The sequence below is a fragment of the Paramisgurnus dabryanus genome, chromosome 14, assembly GCF_030506205.2.
Source record: "Paramisgurnus dabryanus chromosome 14, PD_genome_1.1, whole genome shotgun sequence".
In the NCBI taxonomy this organism is placed as follows: domain Eukaryota; kingdom Metazoa; phylum Chordata; class Actinopteri; order Cypriniformes; family Cobitidae; genus Paramisgurnus; species Paramisgurnus dabryanus.
Genome location: NC_133350.1, coordinates 13,217,315 through 13,230,213, shown reverse-complemented (window position 1 = coordinate 13,230,213; position 12,899 = coordinate 13,217,315). Strand labels below are relative to the sequence as shown.

The 12,899-nt window shown below is 35.7% G+C and overlaps 1 protein-coding gene across 1 annotated transcript; it reads right to left on the bottom strand.

The window, feature by feature from the left end:
• Positions 1 to 4,585: 4,585 nt before the first annotated feature.
• LOC135740690 (F-box only protein 2-like) lies at positions 4,586 to 12,899 on the bottom strand. Its single transcript, XM_065259169.1, has 5 exons — positions 12,843 to 12,899; positions 9,523 to 9,625; positions 9,330 to 9,422; positions 9,122 to 9,251; positions 4,586 to 4,939 (listed from the first exon to the last, which is right to left on the bottom strand). Exons 1-5 carry the CDS (start codon positions 12,877 to 12,879, stop codon positions 4,799 to 4,801), a joined length of 504 nt encoding a protein of 167 aa, XP_065115241.1. The 5' UTR covers positions 12,880 to 12,899; the 3' UTR covers positions 4,586 to 4,798.

Below are 12,899 nucleotides of genomic sequence, written 5' to 3'. Positions count from 1 at the left end.
TCCAGACATGGAAGATGCTCTGATTTGAATAGATATTTATTTTACTATCCTCTGAGTGAGTGACTTGACTGTTCGTAAGAGTCTACATAAAAGTCTACATAATCAAAACAAAAGTAGTCTAAGCAAACACACAAACACACAAACACACACACACACACAAGGTCAAATGGGTCACACACAACTATAGTATGTGTGAGAATAGAAATATGCTACTGTTAACATTTATAATTGTATTTTGACAGCAGCACAAACTACAATCATACATATGTAATTATATATTATTATAGTTTATATTTCTGCATCTGTACGTTACCACCAGTGTACCTAATGGACTTTGGCTTAATCTAATGTGACAAAGCTGATCTTAAATGTCAGTATAAATCCAAGCAATTTTGGAGAATTACTAAATGTTTTTCTTGTAAGTAAATTAAAAGTCAGCTTTAAGAAAACATTAGATGTCTATTAAGAAAAGCAAAGTTGGTATGTATGGTTATGTTCTCAACAGTACAGGTGTTTGATTGATTTAATACTCAAGTGTTCAGCGAAGTATGTTTTGTTTATTTAAATAATAAATAAGTGTAGTTATTAAGCATATACAAAACAACGAATGTCTTAAGCATAGATATATTTACAATGTTTCAAAACGCAACGCAGCACAATGTCATTTAAACAACTGTTACATGATATAAATTTGTACATTGTTATACTGGTGGTGTCAGCAATCAAAGCTATAGATTTCAACAGGCTTGTTGAACTGACCTGAAAGTGATGCACGGGATTTATTTTGGACTTTTCTTTTACATTTGGAGCCAGAATGCTGCATCTTCCCGGTCGGAATCGCCGCGTGGCTACAGCTTCTCTCATGCATTGGAAGCGTTTTGTGCAGCATTTAGTGGAAATGTGTTTATCTTCAACAGCGACTGCCATGAAGAGTCGTGTCCGTAAAAGGGATAGGATCTTAGGTGCACGAGCAAGGCTTGTGGACCAACTCCGCTTCACCTCTGTAACCGCCCCCGTTTCTCCGCTTTCCGCATGTCTCGCGGTTGCCGCGTACACTGTTTGAAATGCCCATTAACGTGCAAATGGAGGCGTATGATATCAAAGCATCGCGAGAGCAGACTGCTCCGCATGTTTTCTACTCACTCTCGCGGTACTTTCATGTTTTGACTGATCTACGCAGCGCCAACAACACAGGCGATCACCTGCAGTCAGGTGGTGGGGGCGCGGAGATGCTGAGATGGGTAAAAGACGAAATAACGTTATAACATTTCGTCTCGTCTCGTTTTGGTCAACGAAAATGAAGAGACATTTTAGCTTAGTTTTTATTTTGTAAACCACTTTTAGTCTCGTTTTTATTCGTCAACAATATTGCATTATACATTTTATTATAGTCATCGTCACATGACCAGCATTTTCGTTACGTCTCGTCTCGTTTTCGTCACGTGAAAAAGGTTCGTTGACGACTATATTTCGTCATACTTTTCGTTGACGAAAGCAACACTAGATGCAGCATTATTATACAAAACTAAACAATTCATATTTCATACCTGTACCATGTAGTTCAATTGTAATGAAATGGATTGATTTCTGTGTTTTATTTCAGTAACAATAAACCCTTTCTTCATGTCAATGACTCGGATTCACTGTAATTTCAGATTTTGCCAGTAAGCCCATTTTCAGATTTCACAACAACCTGCACACTTCCCCTTATTAGTTACACCCAAAAAATGACTTATTTTCTAAGTATTTTGTCCTATTTTAAGTACAGTTATCTAAAAGTTCTTGATAAGCAAAATGACCTAAGAAAATAAGTCTTATAAAAATAAGGCAACAAAAATCAAATGTAAGTGAAATTGTGCATAAAACAATCTTGTTTTAAGCACTTGTTTTCTTGTTTTCAGTAAAAATATCTAAAAATTCCTAAAGTAAGATGCTTTTTCTTGATGACCAAGAAAATAAGTCTAGTTTTTACACCAAAAATATCAAATGCAAGTTTTTTTGTGCATAAAACAATCTGCCAATGGGGTAAGCAAATTTTTCTTGAATTTTCTTGAATTTAGTGTTTAAGAAAAATGCTCAAGATTTTTTTGCCTACCCCATTGGCAGATTTTTTTGCAGAGAACAACTAACGCTGGGTTAATTGTAACACGGACTGTTTACATTGTTGCACAGGGTTAAGCAAGTTGTTTTTCCAGTATTGTTTTCTTGCTGCCAAAAGACGGCAAAATTATGGAAATGTATAACGTTTTTCCAGAGAGTTATTGATGAACAAATGTTTTGGTGGCATGTAAGTAAATTTTTCATCATGTTTTTTTTTCTAAGTTGGGTGTGTAAGATACCAAAACCAATGTTATGTCATCCTAATCAGTGTCTTATTGATAAAAAACATAGCATCGTTTTGAAATATGTCTGCAGCTCTTAGCAAATTTTTTGGTAGGCATAAAATATTTTCACCCAGAAGGGTTAATTGTAATGCTGTGTTGAATCATAATGAAATGAATGGCTAAAATCAGACTTTGATTTTTTATTATCTCAGAATTTGATTTTGAGACTTTAGTATGGTTTTTACAGACTGGGTCTAAAACAATTGTCATAATTGTGCTGCTTTTTCTCACATATTTAGATATTTGTATCCATTTATAATTGAACTATGGTTAGATGAGTGATGAATGAATACAGTGTGGATACCTGTCTATTATAGACAGATATATAAACAATATCCACTTCAAGTATATTCAGTATAGACAAAATAGTAATGGAATATTTGCCTGCAAACTTAATTTATAAGCAAGTGTTACAACTAACCCCCTGCCAGTTACAATGAACCCCACCTATGGGGTAACATTTGCACTTCTGTCATGTTTTGTGTAATTGTCCAAGAAAGGTAAGTAATAGAAACAAACTTCAAATGTTCATTTGTAGCAGAGATGTGTGTGTGTGTGTGTGTGTTGCTTGTGTAAAAATATAATGAATCAAACTCAAATATTTTTTGAACAACCTGATCTCACGAATTTCCGTGGCATAGTCATTTTTTGCTAATTTTTCCGTGGCATTCTCACAGATCTCCGCATATTTCCGTGGCCCTGTCACGGACTTTCTTTTCCGTGGCATTTTCACGGATTGGTTACTCAACTGTTTTGTCCTATTTTCTTACCATTGTCGCTTCGGTTTAGGGTTAGATTTACATAAAATGACATCCTTACCCAAACCCAACTCTAACCCCAACACCAGGCAACAATTGATTAAAGTTTAGAAAATATAAAAGAATACATCAGAAAAAAAATTATAAACCAATACTTAAAGTGACATACAAACACAAACACCAAATCTAACCCTAAACCGAAGCGACAATGGTTTTGAAATTGAAATTATGTGACTATCCCACGGAACTTTGTGAGATCATGTTGTTTTTGAATGATTGAGCCAAAAAGCATAAGGTTGTGCCCTGCTCTCCTCTACATATATACACAGAATTTTTAACCCTTAATGGTAACACTTTACTTGAAGGGGTGCTCATAAGACTGACATGACATCTTCATAATCATGACATGACACGTCTCATGAACAAGAAGGAGATTTTGTGCATACATGACAACTGTCATTAAGTGCCATTCACTCAATTATGTCATTTTTAATACAAATATGACATTGTTTAAGATGTCTTTGTTATGACAACTTGACATAAACCAATACATCATAACTTGTCATAAACATGACATAGCAGATAATCAAAGTTAAGAAACTAGCTAGCTTTATGGGTTAACATTTATAAAGTTTCATGTGGTTGGTTTTGACACTGGCTGTCATGATGAGGCCATTAAAATTGTGTCTGACCACTTTTTACCAGTGATACAAATTGAACTTGTCATTAAAATGTCATTAAGTGTTAATACTCTGTCAAATAGTTTTATAACAGCATCATGAATATTTTGAACATCATTGACTTTTTTTGTTGTTTGTTTCCTCCAGGTGTTAGAGAAATAAAATCAATCATCCAATAAAAATAATAATAGTAACTAAAATTGATAAAATTATATTTTATTGCATTTGGAGACAGATTTACCTAAAATTAATGGTGGGTTACTCCATGCAGCGTTTGGTCCATGCCACTGCAAAAACATTAATTGAAATTAAAATAATTACATTTTTTTGTTAGTTTTTTTTCTATGTCAGAAAACTTCAGAACCCTCTGTGTGAGGAAGAATAAGTTGTCAGTTTTTTATGTATTGTGCCCATGCATAAAGTGATATGTAAACTTTTAGCACGTTCAGCATGTCCACAATTAAGCATTAAGGAAATCCTTTTTTGTTTCATATTGTCTCATATTGTCAGTGTGAATGGCATGAACTACTGATCCACTCATTCAACTGTGTTAACTGGGTTGTAGCTATTGTGTTGAATGATGAATTTGCACATGAAATGTATTAAAGTATATTGAAAACAACACATATAAACAACAATAAAACAATAAAAATGTTCACCACATGGAGACTTTATTAAGCTCTATACTGACAGCAGAAAACTAATTCAATTAATCCCTCATGTTTTCATTGTCATTAATTTATGTATTTGTATTCAGAATATGCATTTACATCTTAAAAAAGCAAGGTTTAGCCATGTAGATTCTTTAATGTTACTTTATTTATCTTCATAGCAGGGGCATAGCCATATATATATATGAGTTGCCCCCTCATTTTAGGACAGGACCCCCCAATAATAAAATTCTGGCTACGCCCCTGATTTATATTATGGCAAAAATCAAAGTGCTGACCAATCAGTAACATTATTGAATCACATATTAGGGTTTTGGGGATATGGTGACAGAACTTCCAGTGACTCTGACTCCATACCAGCCTTTCCAACTATTACTGTCTTGACCACCATGTTCAAAAGAGATGAAGCGTAGACCAGGACCATAAACTGTAAATGTGTGTGTCACCTATTAAAGAAGCAATAAAAGTGCGGTTATATACAGTGTGCATGAACTTAAAACTATCTACAACGGCCATTCCCAAACTGTGGTCCGCGGACCACTAGTGGTCCGTGAGGGTACTGCAGGTGGTCCGTGAAAAGGCACAATAAGAATATGTATATTTTAATATACAAACTCGTTCATATTTTGGGCGAACGTGTACTGCTGCCAAAACGTTACTGTGAACTCATTCATTCTGGTGCCTGTGTGAACGGCACGCGCTCTCAGTTTAACGTCGTTCAATAGGGTGCCAGATTTGTATATTCTTCCAGGCGAAAACCCACCTAAAACACACTGTAAACAGGCCTTAATGTGTAGCGGAAAAACACCCAATCTGGCAACACCGCCACCACTCGGTCTTCACCAGTCACGTTGCCTGCGTCATGACAACAACACAGACGCTGCTGAAATTCCTGCCGCGCAACTCAAATAGTTTAACATTAAATAACATCATATTTGTCCTAAATCATTAACGATTAACATAGGCTGCTAACGCATATTCCGGATCTTGAATTAGACTTTGACTAAGCTCACGCTATTTAACGTGCACGTGTGGTGTGCAATACCTGGGAGTTGTCATACACGCAATGCCTCGCAGCGCTTCTCGCCCGGGGTGCGACCCCCACCCAGCTAGCCTTTCAAGGTATGTGTAAGCAAATACAAAAATTAAAAGACAGTCAATGCTAATGTAAACCCTGGTTGGATAAGGATTTAAAGTTGGACATGAAGATTAAATCTGACGCATTTAGCTTCAGTGTTAAAACTGATCAATTGCCGTCTGTGGTGGTTCTATATGGCTATAATGGCAATCATTAAAAAATAATAATATGGGAAAAAATAACTATAAACATTTTTGGAACTGTGACCTAGTTTAACATTTTCAAATATGAACTATGAACTTAACTAGTTCATTTTAAAATTTGTGAACTGTGAACTAAACTAGTTCATGTAGAAAGTGAACTTTCCCAACACTAAGAATATGTATATAAATAATTATGATATAAGGTTAAGAAACCTGTTGTACTGATGTGATGACCAGTTATAGTGTTAGTGCTAGTAAGACTATTTAGATGTGCAGATTAATTCAGGACTTTGTGTGGACATATTTTATAATAAGTATTATAAGGTGGTCCGCGAAAATTCTTGATTACAAATAGTGGTCCACACACACAAAAAGTTTGAAAACCCCTGATCTACAAGTTTTGGAGGGCACTACTGTAAAAAGAATGTGGGTACAACTGCAGAAGTAGCACAGCAATGGTATTTTGTGTGCTAATTAGCAAAGAGGCTACGTGTTTTCCCCATCATTGCTTACTTTGTAAATGTGCAAATCTTTATGAGTGAAAAAATGTAATAGTGATCGATAAATCAACCACTAAGACTCCTGACTCTATCGAACTAATGGTGCTTTTTCATTAAATAGTACCCAACGGTTTGGGTCGAGCTAGGCGAGCGTGGTTTCAGCAAACAGCCACCTCAGCTTCACCCACACCCTGCCTCTTCACACATTTTCGGTTTTCTGCAAATGATTTGCCGTGACGCGTGGCCAAGATGGCGACCGCAGGCAACACCTACTTTAAGCTTCAAAAACGATCTTCACAAACCAATTGGTGACGTCACGGACACTACGTCCATATTTTTTTTACAGTCTCTGGCTCAGACCCTGACATGGCGCTAAGCACTTTTCCACGTCAAAGAGAGTTTTTATAAATATGGGGCCTCATTTATCAACCTTGCTTGTGTGCATAAGAACAGTTTTACGCAAAGTGTGGAATTTACCATCTTGCACTTGCACATAATGTAGAAATGTGTGTAAATATACGCACACCTCTGAGCATGCTTACGTACAGAGTCTAGTGGTAGAATAGCGATACTACACAGGATCATCCCCAGTGTATATTTATTATCCACAAGCAGGTGTTAAAAAACGCTTTGTGGTGATTTGTCGTCAAATTGGTGTCTACCCCATTACATTTTTTTTTTTATTTTTAATTTTTTTTTGACAAATGCTTGACACAGTGCGGTGGCTTATCTTGCGTTATAGACCCTTTGCATGCAACGGAAGTATGGCAAGAATCAACAGTGAAGCAACACAGACAGAGAAAGTTATTTAAAAAAGTTGACATCAACTTTTTCAGCACAGCTATCAGATCTGTGTACTACATAGTGGAATGGATAAAAGACGTTTGCAGATGGCCAAATATAAATTGGCCAGACATATACGTATATTATATTAGTGCAACCAAACGCAATGGTAGTGTTAATAATCTTTTCGAGCCACCAAACGCACTCTGTTAAGGCGTTATAATAAACACATCTTTAAATAGTCCATTTCTAATGATTTAGCCACACATTTAATTTTAAAAAAAATATTTAAACCTCCTCATATGCAAGTTTAAAGTTAATCCCTAACTGAGATTTAAAACAAAAGTAATGCAAAAAATTTAAAGTAATGCAGCAACAGGATTAAAGATAATAGTTTTATGTAAAAAGTTTGGAAGTTTTGATTAAAGATCTCACTTCAATCTTGAAAATATTAAAAACTTGTAAATACATTGATTTAGGTTTATATATTTTCATATAAAATTACTGTAAATGTAATCTGTATACTCATTGAACACTTTGTTATTGTTCAACTGTTAAGAAGTAAGAAAAGTTCAAATGTAGTACTGTATAACTGAAATGTTGTAAATGTCATAAAATATCTTTATTTCATAAAAAACTATAGATGGTCTCACATTGGTCTCAAAGTCCTGCAGTATTTTAAATTGTGAGTAGATTTCACAAAAATAGGTTCCTGTATGGCATGTTCTCAAAATTGCCACTAGGGTGCTGTAAAATGCCAATTTGTAGTCTATAGCCCTATTCGGACGGGATTAGTTTTACAGGGGGACCTCTGAGAAAATCGTGCTTCTCAGAGGTCCTCTGTGTTTTTAATCCCGTCCGAATCGGCCATGTCTGTGTTTTTCTCTGACGACCTCCGTAAAAATTCCAGAGCAATTTACCTACTGTTTTTCGCCGAACTCAGAGGTCCTCTGAGAAATTTAATCCCGTCCGGATGCAAATGTCTGTGTTTGCCCGCAATATCTTTTGAAAACGCGGTTCATTTCGTGTTTTGGCCAACTTGATCTGCCGTAAGGTCTTACTAATGCGCTTAGGCTATATTGTATTTCCTGAGTCCCATTCATTCAGATATGGATGTTTTTTCGCATTCGGCAAAATAAAGTAATTAAATCAAGATGAGCTGAATATCATACACTGTTAAGACTAAACACTGATATATCATTAACATTATAAGAAACTCCGTTCAAAGTTGTTCAACTCCGGAATGGTAATGTTAATTAATAAAGATATTAAATTGTATTAATCATTATTTCTTCATTATTTTGTGTTTGTTATAAGCAGACAGTTATATAAAACACGTAGGCTAATGTTACTTTAGTAGGATTTGTATATTTTATTTTGATTTGTTAAAATTAAATTAATAAATTACATGTTCTGTCATGATTTTACATTTAAAGAAAAATATTTAACATAACAAACACGTGTATCCAGAGCACGTGCTACTGCAACGCCCAAATGCATGAAACAGACACTCCCATCTCTGGAATAGCCTGCATCATTTTAATCCCGTCCGAATCGGTACATAAAATCACAGACGTCCTGGGGGACACGCTGAAACTCAAACGTCGTTTGGAAAACTAATCCCGTCCGAATAGTGCTTATTTAGAATTTATTATTATGAACATCAGCTTTGGGTCACATCACCATACAACTGTCCCCCCACTTTTGAAATGGCTGCTATGCCCCTATTTCAACCTCATCAACCAGTAACTCCATTTCTGTGTCTGTAAAGTTCCTCTTTTTTGCTCTCTTTGCCATTTTTTTGGACTTGGGCACATACCAAATTTCATTCGTAGAACAAAATATAAAACATTTTTTAGGCACTGTTGATGGTTGATAATTAAGCCCTACAGACTTTGGCGTGGATTTTTGCGTATGCACACTTTATGATAAAATCTGTGCGTACACACACTTTATAAATGAGGATCTTTATCTCTTGTATTTAGTTTAGTTTTACAGCCAACATGTTAAAGTTGACCTGATTTCCTTCCTAAACCTGGTTTTATTCACCCGTCCACATTTTACCTGTGTCCAAGGGGTACTCTGGGGCAGAGTCACATCAGCCGGCTTAAATGTAGCAATGACCTCACGTTTTTCATTGAGCAGTGACACAGTAAGCCTATAAACGCCTCCACAGTCACCTCGAGTGCTGTACCTACACACAGACATGCAAAGAAATGAGCTGCTATACAAATAAAGGAAGACAATACTGAAGTAGATGCTAAAGACTCACCAGTCCCTCACAGTCACTTCAGGTGCAGAATCTAAATAATCAGCATCATAACCGCTTTGCACCAGATCAATCACTTGTTTTTTTAGACACGGCCTGGACAATTGTACAGAAATGAACATTGAGACACAAAGACACAGCAGAGTATGATGATAAACTCACATTCACACATTATTATTGTTGTCTATTCTCTTACTTATGTGAGGTGCAGAAGTATGAAACCACTGAATCATCTGGCATCAGTTGAATACACCATGGGTTTTCACCGTTCTTCGTCAACTCCCAGTTACTAAAATTCTCTTAAAACACATGAGATAAAAGCTGTTTATATACTTAGATGGCTACATTGTCTATACTTTATGCTATACTTTATCTAAAACTATTTTAAAGGGGCCATGTTTAGGTGCTATGATTGGGTCCCCAGTGCTCCTATCAACCTAGAAAATGTGAAAAAGATCAATCCAGTAACTTAGTTTTGGTAAACCATTCTTTACAACCACATGAAACAATAGGTCGTTGAAATGTGGCCCTCCTTATGATGTCATAAGGAGCTCTTAATATAATAATACCACCCCTTAATCTTCACTATCCAACCACAGCACTGCCATTTAGTGCAGAGAGAAAGAGAAAGAGAAAAACAATTCACAGCACATTTGAGTTCCAATTTCAACAAACCACCATCATTGTGATCAGTGTTTGCACTTCATCCGCTCATTTGCATTTTAAAGGACACACCCAAAACGGCACATTTCTGCACACACCTACAAAGTGGTAATTTTAACATACTATAATAAATAACTATATGGTATTTTGAGCTAAAACTTCACATATGTGCTCTGCGGACACCAAAGATTTATTTAATGTCTTGTGCCATGGCCCCTTTAACACTTTTCTTATATAATAATGATACAGTAATGAATTACTTACAAAAATATATTTGTAGAGTTAAAAATTATTATAAATAAATAGGCAACTGAACACTGTCAGAAAAAAATGTCAAAATATACCCAAGCTGTCACTGAGGCAGTACTGTACCCTTTAGAATGCTCCTGATATGCACCATTAAGGTACATATAGGTAGTTAGTTGGTACTAATATATATCTTTGAGGTACTAATTGGAACTCTTTAGGTCAAAAGCTGTACTTTTTGAAAGGGTACCACAGTGATGTATGAGAAGTTAAGATGCAAAACCCCTCAAGTGTGCCTGACATGTTTTCTTATATATTGGCTCTTACCATGTTTAGGGTTTGTCATTTCACTTTTACGGCAATGAAAAGGTTATTATTTGGAAAAAACACTGATGATACTATTATTTATACATTTGCTCCATCTACAGGTGGTGAAAAAGCTTCAGTTTGCATTTCATTCATTGGAAGATGCTCTGGTTAGTTAAAATTCACAGAAAACAAAGTTTATGGTTTTTTCAAAAGCTCAGGCACAAGTACTTGATCATTTAATTATTTTTTCTTTTGATGGTTAAAGTTATTGAAAGAGTACCTTTTTATAAGTACTTGGGCATTTGGATTGATGATAAGCTTTAAATATTGCTATTCTAATCGCTTGGCTTTTATATAAATCTAACTTTACTTCAAAGACCAAAAAGAAACTTGTAGAAGCTTCCCTTTTAACCGTGCTTATTATACATGCTTGCGCCATCTTCTGTCTTGATTCGGTTTACCATTTTTATTTATAAAGCAATGTTAGGTAAACTTCCAGCTTATCTCTGTACTCTTCTTTGTTTTTGTTCTGGCAATTACCAGCTATGCTCTTACAAGTGTTTGCTTTTTAAAATAATTGCAAAAAGATAGGATATGAGAGGATATGTTTATATATTGTTGTAATGTGTACCTGTTGTATTTTAAAATTGTCTTAGTGTTTGGCTGTTACCTTGGCCAGGTCTTTCTTGTAAAAGAGTTTTAAAATAAAGGTAAAATAAAATAAAAATAAATTTCTTTGGACAAAACATGGTAAAGAGTTGCAATATCAGATCACTAAAGATGTAACAAGAAACGTTGCAAACATGAACGTCAGACTGTGAAACAAAGAAAGGGAAGCACACATTAGGGGGCGCTGTGATGTTTGTGGCTGCCACATTGGTGTTGTATTTATAGGTCCAAGTACTCACAAGGGATGCAAGTTTAAATGTGATGCACGGCTGTTTAACATTCAACTTTTGTGCACTTAGAGCAGTGATTGGGGGGCATACAATTTTATAAAATACATTAATTTGTAATAAACTTTGTGTATTTTAGCCCCCCTAAATTTTTTTTTTAAGAACGCAAAATTCAGTTCCTTTAGGGGAAAAAGAATAACGAGTTTATGAAGCATTTGATTAGTTCTGCTGTTCTGCGCATGCGACGTAACCGCCAGTGGCGTAAAGTCAGAGTGGAGAAGAGCGCGAGCGCCTGTGCTGTACAGGTCACACGGAGGCAGCTGCAAACTTAAAATCATTGTTTCATAAAATATCCAGCGTGGAAGCTCAAAAGGTATTTAGCTAATTTTTTATTTGTTTGCTAGCCTGTATCATTGCAGTCATGTCTGCAAAATATATAGGAATATTTGCCATCTTAAATGAGCTGAAAAATCTTTTAAGTACATGCAAAATAAATACTCCATGTGTCACATGACCCACATACAACAAATCACCTTGTAAAAAAAGGTTGCTCTAGAAAAAGTTTGAAAACCACTGATAAGCAGCAAATAGCTAATGTAATTTCTGGCGCCTATACGTAGGCAACTCTTTAAATATCTTTTCAGTCCCGGTTATTAGAAATTGTGCAAAAAAACAACATGTTCAAGGCATTTGAGAAGGAAGGATGCAAGCTCCCAAATTTACGCTCGTCTGAGAAATGGAGTTTTGGATAATGTTCAGCTTCGGCAGCTTTTAAAGGTAATAGCTGCTAGCTATAATGCTAAAATATACAAAGACTGAGGAGTCCATAGCAACCAAATGTGTTGAATTTGTTATACCCACTGTGCTTTGTTGAATGGTCTCAATGTTTTAGTGTTATATATTTCATGTGAACAGTTAACGTTAGATGAGTAGTAACTGCAGGAAGTTGGGTGTTTCCACAACAATGTTAGTGAGTAAATCTACTGAAATGACCATAATATGATGAGTAAACGTACGCAGAGGTTTGTAATTTGTTATAGCTGTAAAAAACAATGGCTTCTGATATTTGCCAAGCCAGCGCGAACCAGTACAGAAAGCAATAAATTATCGGGGAGGGTCATGCATTTTTTCACAATCATTATGGAGGGTCACAGAAAACTTTATTGCAGGCGAAGGAAGGGTCATGTCTTTTTTGTCAACAGATCTCAAAACTCCTCCGGTGGCCCCTCAAATGAATAACGAACAGTCCCTTACTGGATTCTGCCAACAAACTGGTATTTCTGAATGGCCTCGGGCAGATTAAAAGCAAAAGTATTTGATGAACGTATAAAACATGCCGAAAGCATTCGGTTAATATTATCTCATTTTGAGGTGGCGTTAGCAGAGCTGTTATTTTACTTACCATCTCCATGTGGATTTTTCAGGAGGTTTCCAGGCATTTTTGAGTTTCGTTTTCCTG